The sequence below is a fragment of the Misgurnus anguillicaudatus genome, chromosome 24 (genome assembly GCF_027580225.2).
Source record: "Misgurnus anguillicaudatus chromosome 24, ASM2758022v2, whole genome shotgun sequence".
NCBI classification, from domain to species: domain Eukaryota; kingdom Metazoa; phylum Chordata; class Actinopteri; order Cypriniformes; family Cobitidae; genus Misgurnus; species Misgurnus anguillicaudatus.
The window spans coordinates 20,754,209-20,763,325 of NC_073360.2; the positions used below are offsets into that span (position 1 = coordinate 20,754,209).

Sequence of the window (9,117 nt, forward strand, 5' to 3'; positions counted from 1 at the left end):
GTTTTTCCCTCCTAGGACTTTTATTTTTATTTCCTCGGCTAAACAACCCGGGGTTTTTGTTTTTTTTCTCCTAGGGGGTTTTTTACCCCGGGGAGGTAGCCTGCTTTGGCTTAACTTAGCTTCTTCTTCTAGACGTTACATTAGTAATATGCTCGCTCATAATGTTGCGTCATAGCCGCAGCAAATTTGACTGCTTATGCTATTGTGTATTATGTTATGCTTTCTGTCGTTTTTCTGTGCTTTTACTGCTTCTATTAATGTAAAGCTGCTTTGAAACAATTGAGTATTGTGAAAAGCGCTATATAAATAAAATTGAATTGAAATTAAACTATCCAACCACAGCACTGCCATTTAATGCAGAGATCATCTACAAAAAGTCGTGTGAAATGTCCCCTTTAAATTAGCTGCTGTAAAACAACAGCACAACCTTTTGAAGAACAACACCACAAAACTTACAAATGATTTGTAATGGATGTTTTTACACCATTTTCCATCATGAAATAATGAATCATTATCAAATTTGATGCATAGTAATTGTGACAGCTAATATACTGTATAATAATAACAACCAGGATATGTGTTTTGCTTGTCCAACTTTTTCAACAACTAACCATGTTCATTCTCCTCTGGCAGACACCAGAATTATTGGACTTATTCCAAATTATTTAATTTATATTTATGAATTATGAAAACTTCCCAACGGTCTATTTTGGTCACCTGTATTAGGATTTATGTGTTAAGTATCTGAATACTGGCCTTGTATGCAAACAGTAAGAAGTGAAAATATTACACTCACTTGGCTTTCTTTCATTCTTTTCTCCGTAAGTCAAAGACTTTTATTTTGAAAAGTTTTCCGCCCGGAAGTATTTTAGTCCCGGCGCTTGGCCACAAGTGTCATATTAAATCTGTTTTTAGATATATTTAATTACAACTGTGCACTTTTAATTTAAAAGATAAATTTAATAATAGCATATGCCTGAAAACTTTTATCCGTTACAAAAAATATGTTGTTGAATATAATGTCGGGCATTCGGTTTTATTTTGAAATTCGTAAACAAAGAGGAAGTACTTAACGTAGAAAGCAACTTTCCTAGTACGGAGTTTACGTACTTGCTGTAAAACTTGTTTTGGTTTTTGCACAGTGCTTTCACAGTGCATTGCAGCCGCTTACCTGCCTGCCTAACTACTAAGCATTGATTCATCTAGTAAATCTTGCTGTAACCTCATTTTGTACAAGCTGTTAAACACATGGTCAGTTAGCCTGCTGGTCACTATGTCCAGCTATGAGCTTTTTCAGAGTCAAACAACACTGGTCATGTCATTACTGGTGGACACGGCAAAGCAGGAGATACAAAAGGCTTTTACATGCTGTCCGGGTGAATCCTGCTTTCATCTCACAGTGAAATCAAACGATGCACAATCTCAGCTGGTAAGTGTCTGATATAAAGACTTCAGGCAGCTTATTAGTTGCATGTGACAAGTATGTTATAAGATGGGTATGAACACAGGCTTTATATACAATAAGTCATATGCAGAAAGCTTTTCAAAAATAAAAATGTATACGTGTACATTGTTGCAAACAAGTCCTTTTTGTATAATATTGTTTTAATTAAAACGTGTTTTGTTTTGTTTTGTTCCTTTGCAAATTATATAGTATCTGGTGATGACTTTTAAAACTGTGATTGCCATTTCTGTTTACATTCAGAGTTTTTTCAGACTTACAGCATATTTCCTTTACCAATGCAGCTGAATGCAATAATGGAGACATTTGCCAAAGAAGCAGTGAGGAAGATTTGCAGCCTCTTCAGATATTGCTCGGCTCTTGCACCCGCCGAAGCACAAACCTGTTCAAACAATCAGGATGACCCGAGAAAAAGTCTTTGTCAGATGGGACGTGATCTGGAAAGAAAACCATATAGCCATAGCCAAAAAATTCAAGGTACTGTCTAAAAATACTGTACTTTCATTATCCAGGCCCTGCTGAAAGGAGCTGTTCTCATTGAAGCCTTGCGTTGAAGTCACATAAGGCATCATACTACTTTATATTTATAATATATTTGTGTAATCAAGTTGATTTTTGTTTTTTTATTCACAGGAGATGCTGTATATCTCACAATGACTCCTTTGAAGGAACCAGCAGCAACTTCTCACCAGCAACTCACAAACAGCGAGGTGAGTTATAACACAATCAATTCATCAATGCACACTTACAACAAAATACATTAGAATGTGTCATTCCAATGAATCGTTTTGAATAAAGAGGAAAGGGCTGTCATGTACTAAGTGTATTTACACACTTCACTTTAACAGATTTGTTGATGACCTCTTTTCTCTTGTTAAGGTCATTGGATATAATAGTTTATGTATTTGATATAAGTATTAGTACGAATTGACTTAAACTTTAACATGTGATGTGCATTATAGCCTGTACAGGATAGTAACACAAGCAGATGTCTTGTATTGGAGAAGGGAGCAGAAGATGCCACCCAGACGATATTTATCCATGATAGTAAGATGCCTTCAAACACTTCTGCTTATAATCATGCATCTACTCTTATACAAAGTTGGGCCGATGTTATACATGTTTTTGTGTTAAGGTTTTCACTAATGTCAACTTGAACTCAAAAAATACTTGATCACTACTAATTTCCTAACATACAACTCATAACATTCCCATTTTAGATTTCCTGCTTTCCTCCTGTTTCTGACCCGTGTAATTTTAATAATTTTGCATTTCTATTCTGTCTTGTTTTTGCTTTATTTTGTCAGTTTCTGATGACAGAACCTGGTCTGAAGTTCCTGATGTTATAATGCAGACACCAGCTGAGCAATCTGAAACTTCCCAAGAGAAAGACACTTTCCAATGTGACCAGTGTGGAAAGGCATTTCCAAAGAAGTTTTCCCTGCTGCAGCACAAACGCGTGCATTCGATCGTAAGGCCCCACAGTTGCGAGAAGTGCGGGAAGAAATTCACGCTGTTAAGAGCCCTGGAGACTCACCTCCGTAAACATACGCAGAAGTACGAGAAGAAGAAATTTCCCTGCAGCACGTGTGGAAAGAGCTTCAGAGATCTTGCGGCGCACGAACTGGTCCACGCGGACGTCAAGCCGTTTACGTGTGAGATATGCGGACAGGGATTTACGGTCAAGAGAAGTTTATACATGCACCAAAGGGTGCATACGGGCGAAAAGCCGTACAGATGCGACACTTGTGGAAAATGCTTTTCTCTGATTGGCACCCTAAACTACCACAAGAGAATTCATTCCAATGACAGGCCGATAAAATGCAGTCACTGCAATAAGAGTTTCAAGTACCACAAACTTTTGAAGCATCACCTCCGTGTGCACACGGGAGAGAGGCCGCACACGTGTGAAATCTGTGGTAAAAGTTTCGCGCTTTCTGGGACTCTCAAACGGCACGTCCTCATTCACACCGGCGACAAGCCGTATGTCTGCGAGGTGTGTGGCAGAAGATTCAACCAAAGAAGTACTCTCAAAGGGCACATGCGAGTGCACGGAGAGAAACGTTTCATGTGTGAAATGTGCGGAAAAACATTCCAGTATAATTACATCCTAAGGAACCATATTCTAACTCATAATCAGATTGGATGTTCGGGAGAAAAGAACAACGCTCAACGCTGCGATGTGTGCGGGAAGTTTCTGAGCTCTGCCTATGCGTTGAAAACTCACCTGCAGCTACATTCAGATAACCGCAAGCCCTTCACTTGCAAGTTATGCGACAGGAGATACAGCAGCATTCATTCGCTTCGGATGCACGAGCAGCTTCACACGGGAGAGAAACCTTTTAAGTGTGAGATCTGTGCTAAGGCCTTTTCGCTGAGGGCTTCTTATAAAACCCATATGTTTTTGCATTCAGGAGAAAGACCTCACAAATGCTTAATATGTGGAAAAAGATTCAAGTTGTCAAGCTCTTTGAAAATGCACCTGCGCACTCACACCGGTGAAAAGCCTCATAAGTGTGAAATATGCGAGAAGGCTTTTCATTTATCTGGAAATCTTAAAAGACACATGCTTGTGCACACTGGGGAAAAGCCATTTACCTGTGACATTTGTTTGAAGAGTTTTACACAACCCAACAATTTAAAAGCACATATGCATATTCACACTGGAAAAAAGCCATACACGTGCACCAGGTGTTGGAAAAGTTTTGCCTATCAAAGAAACTTTAGAGATCACAAATGCAATCCTCTTTGAAAGAATTGAGGCGTCAATTTCACAAAGAGATTGTGTTAAAGATTTCATTACAAAGTTACAATTTAAAAGTGAGAAAATTATAATTTTCTCTACTGATAATTGTGAAATCTCCAAAGTTTCATGTAGGATTGTACACCGTAATTTATGAGAAATGCTTGACTTGTTTATAGATGTGTACTACAATAAATTCAAATGGTTTGAAATCTTCCATAGGTCTGTGTCACTACATTCATTAAGTTTATTATAATACAAATAAACTGTATGTAATTAACATATTACAGAAAGCTATATTTCTGTATATACTATAATACTTCATGCCATTAATAATATATACTGAATGTACTATACTGTAGTTTTTGCCTTTTCCACATAAAAAATACTGTTGTATAGTTTGGTTCACTCTCAGAAAAAGGTAGAAAATCTGTCACTCGTATACCTGAAGGGTGTGTAATAGTACCTCAAGTCAAAGGTACATATCTGTACCTAAATGCTACATATTAGTACCTTTTTACATCATACAGCTTTTGTACCTTAATTTCAGACAGTGTATTTGCTGTAGTAAATTGTAGTATATTATAGTAAATAGTAACTACTACACTATGTTAATGTGTGCTATAGTATTCTGTAGTATTAACTATAGGGTGGCGGCACAGTGGCTCAGCATACAGCATGTTTAAAGATGTTTTTTCTTATGCTTTAGGTATTCCTCAAACTTTATTGCAGAAACTCATGTGTTCACTGTAAAGTTGCTCAACGGTAGTAAAAATGTAATTCTGTTTGTTTTTTAGTGGAGATATGGAGAACTGGGTAATTTAACCAAATTTATTAACTTTATCTAACATGCATATGTCATTGACAATCAGTTTTTATGGGCTGCTCTGGAACCTCTATAATATATATTTTTATTAAATCAAAATATCACCACATACATGTTTTAAAAATTAGAGAAATGTCAACTGGTTATTATACTACATTCGGTACATTTGGATGATTTTGAAAAAAGAAATATCTAGATGTTTACTTGTTTGCTGTAGGCAATGCTTTAAAAATAAATACAGTTCTCCACTATTTTGTTTCAGTTTAAAATATGTACAACAAATAGATTTATTGCAAATGCATCGAGCTGTAATTGAACCCCAGGCCAGTGAGGGGCAGCAGTGAGCTCAGACTAAATACATTACCGCCCATGAGAACGGGAAACGGTTTCATTGTGATGTTTAGCTTTTATCTTGCATTACTTTATAGTATAACCTTCTGCAAAAAACACAATAATGTCGGTGTTGGAGTCTGAAGTCTTCGCTGTTTTGGAGACGCTTATAAAGGTCACGATTCACGAAGTGACTAAAGTTATGGATTCGTCACGAGGCACATCTCGACAGACAGATGCTGCAGTGAACGAGTCTGCAAAATTGGAGTTTACAGTCAGTGACCCCTTTTTTGTTTTGTTTTGTAACATGCATTAATGGTTTCACAGTAAATGCTTTTATAATGTACGTGACATTGTAACCAATATCGTTTCCAAAAAATGTAAGAAGTATAAATTTGTAACGTTACTTACTGATGCGGAAAAATCGCTTTATAAACGAGTTGAAATTCATCATATGCGTTTGTCAGGTTAGGTGGTAAACAAATGAAATGTCTTGAGTCCAAATTGTAACCGATGTTGTATTCATTTGTTTCAGTCCCATTTGAAAGGTGTGTTAGAGAAGCAGGCAAAGGCAGCTGTCAGTGAAATATGCCGGCTTTTCTCAGCACTTTTGCATCTTGAGTTGACTCCTGCTCAGATGGCACAGGACAGTTTGACATCAAGACCAAAGCAGATTGAGAAACAGCAGCAGACGGTACAGGAGGATGCTGTCAAACAAGAAGATACTACAGACAGTGATGACCACAGAAATCAATTCACTGACCAGCTCACATTAGGTGAGATTCTTTTGTTTTATGCATTCATTAATCAAATATGTGAACCCTGCCTGTGATTTACCATTTTCTACATAAATTAATCCTATGTAATGTAAATAACTTTCTGTGAAATATGACAAATCAAAGATTGAAATCATGCCTAATCTCATAATTAGATTATGAGACTTTATTCTGGAGTTTACACATAGGATCACAATATATCGTTTTAGCATCAGCATCCCTATTTGCACATTAATACTACATGATTATTAAAGGAAAATACCACCATTTTCAATATTTTACTATGTTCTTACCTCAACTTAATCTTTGTACTGCACGTTGTGAATGTGTTAGCATTTAGCCTAGCCCCATTCATTCCTTAGGATCCAAACAGGGACGAATTTAGTAGCCACCAAACACTTCCATGTTTTAGCACTTAGTTTGCAGCACTTTGATCTCGGGCGCAGTAATATTGACGGAAGTTTGAGCAAGCAGGGTAGTAGTCAGAAGTGATGATTTTTATCTGCTTAAAAATGGCCAAGTTTTATTTTGTGCCACCATACTTACTCGCCTAACTACTTATGTACCAGTCTTTAAAAAGGGAAAACATGGAAGTGTTTGGTGGCTTCTAAATTCATCCCTGTTTGGATCCTAAGGAATCAATGGGGCTAGGCTAGATGCTAACACATTCACGACGCACTGAACAAAGATTAATTGTATTTAAAACTATAAATTATAGTTTTATAACTATACATTTCTTTTAATAACATACATGACATTATATTGTGTGTTCGTGACATTTGAAAACCATATGTAAACGGGTATTCCTCGCAGAAGGTATGCATTCGTTAAAAAATCAGAAAATAAAATATGCCCATTCAGTGTGATACAAGATCACACTAATAACACTGTTGGGGCTTATTTCTTAGATAAAAACCAGCTGCCTATACATTATTTCTTAGTGAAGTCATCCAGTATTTCTCACATCGCAATATCAGTCACAAGAAGAAGAAAAAAATCACAATATTTCCCCTATAATACCATGCATTCTTAGTCACAAATGTTATTCAAGGCAAATCTCTTAAGATTTGTGGTCTGTTTTGCCATTGCAGCTTCTGAAGAGAACATTGAGGTTGTTGTAAACTGGGGACAGGAGGAAATCATTGACACTGTAACAGTAAGTCATTAAGATCAATAAGTCAAACTTTATAATAAATAAATATTGTATTGCAAATTCTGGCTTAACTGTGTCATATGTAAACGTTAATTGCAACCTCTAATCACACCTTCTCTTTTTCTCCCTCCAACTAAAAAACAAAGACTGTGGTTATTACAGAAGACATGACAACAGATTATTTAGAAAACAGCACTTCTGAAGTGAGTGATGATGCCATACATCTACATCTTCAGAATGATGTCGGCTGTTTGGGATCCCAGATTTCTAAAAGCACACTGGGCTTTCGAAAGAGCGGTAAACAGTTTAGCTGTAAACACTGTAGAAGAAAATTTGATTCCATTATTCGATTAAAAGCTCATTTGGTCCTCCATCAAGCAGCAAAAAGATCACACAGTTTGGATGTACACAACAAGCTTCATGCTAACAAGCCACCTTCTAGTTGCGATCAGCGTGGGAAGAAGTGGAGCAAAAAGAGACGGCTAAAAATTCGCCAGAAGGTGCGCGATGCACACAAATCCATATGTAAATTGTGTGGGAAATCATTTCGCCGACCTTACGATCTCAGAAAGCATCTAGTGGTCCACACAAGGGAAAAAGAGCATCGATGTGACGTATGCGGGAAGAGTTTCGGCCTACCTACTAATCTGCGTCGGCACCAGAGAATCCACACGGGCGAGAAGCCATTCGAATGTCAGACTTGCGGGCGAAGTTTTAACCAGCAAAATACGCTGAAGGCACACAAGCTAACTCACACTGGTGAAAAACCGTACAAATGCAAAATTTGCGGTCAGGGCTTTGCACAGAAGCGGATGCTTAATTTGCACGAGGGACACAACGTGGGACAAACGGGCCACAGCTGTTTTGTGTGCGGCGTTTTGTATGGTTGCAAAAATGCACTTAGAACACACTTTCAGGCTCATGCTGGACAGATGCCCATCCCATGTAGGGTGTGCGGAGAGACCCTCGTTTCCATCAACACTTTAAAATTTCACCATCACAATCCACAGCAAACCAGCCATACAGATCATGTCAAACAAACCACACTATACAACTGTAACGTTTGTGAAAAGTCCTTTAATACTGCGGGCAGTCTGAAGATCCATGAGAGGATTCATACAGGGGAGAAGCCCTATCCCTGCTCAGTGTGCGGAAAGGCGTTTAGTCAACAAGCTTCCCTTAAGGCTCACCAGACCTTACATACCGGCGAAAGACCTTTTGTTTGCGGTGTGTGTTTGAAAGGCTTTTGCAACTTAGGAAATCTTCGAAGACACGAGCGCATACACACCGGAGAAAAGCCATTCAGTTGTGATGTATGTGGACGTGCATTTAACCAGTCTAATGCTCTTAAAGCTCATCTGCACATTCACACGGGGGAGAAGCAATACATGTGTGACAAGTGTGGAAAAAGTTTTGCTTATCTACGAAATCTGAGGTGCCATAAATGTATATAGAATTTACAGTAGTTACAGTACTGTAAAGTTATATTTTAGTATTCAGGCTGTCAGAAAATGCCTTGTTTGAATTTTGTTTTGTGTAAAATTGGCATCTTCAAATTTACTTAAGAATGTTCAGTGAAGTGTAAAGCACTTTTTGTTAATGCCAATTAAAGTCTTTATAGAGATGATTCAGTCTTTATCACTCAATGCCTGCATTATTTAACTTTTAAAAGCAAAGGAAAATGGACATGAGTTCATTTCTTAAACAGAAAATCTTGCATTATACAAACAATAATCAACAAAATCACTTTGTTGTGTTTTTTTTTGTTTTGTTTGTTTTTGATCATTTCCGAATCCACTTCATTGTATTAGCCTCACCATAAATTGC

At 37.5% G+C, this 9,117-nt stretch overlaps 1 protein-coding gene across 2 annotated transcripts; it reads left to right on the forward strand.

Annotated features, from left to right (window-relative positions):
- The first annotated feature begins 855 nt into the window (after positions 1–855).
- Positions 856–8,917, forward strand: si:dkey-182i3.8 (uncharacterized). 2 transcript variants are annotated; one of them, XM_073862606.1, is made up of 9 exons: positions 856–1,429; positions 1,747–1,939; positions 2,096–2,172; positions 2,425–2,509; positions 2,770–5,635; positions 5,897–6,137; positions 7,229–7,293; positions 7,437–7,587; positions 7,672–8,917. In XM_073862606.1, exons 1-5 carry the CDS (start codon positions 1,274–1,276, stop codon positions 4,212–4,214), a joined length of 1,956 nt encoding a protein of 651 aa, XP_073718707.1. In that variant the 5' UTR covers positions 856–1,273; the 3' UTR covers positions 4,215–5,635; positions 5,897–6,137; positions 7,229–7,293; positions 7,437–7,587; positions 7,672–8,917. The 2 variants fall into 2 exon arrangements, with proteins under 2 accessions (XP_073718707.1, XP_055052455.2); XM_055196480.2 differs by having other exon boundaries at positions 7,437–8,917.
- Positions 8,918–9,117: the final 200 nt, after the last annotated feature.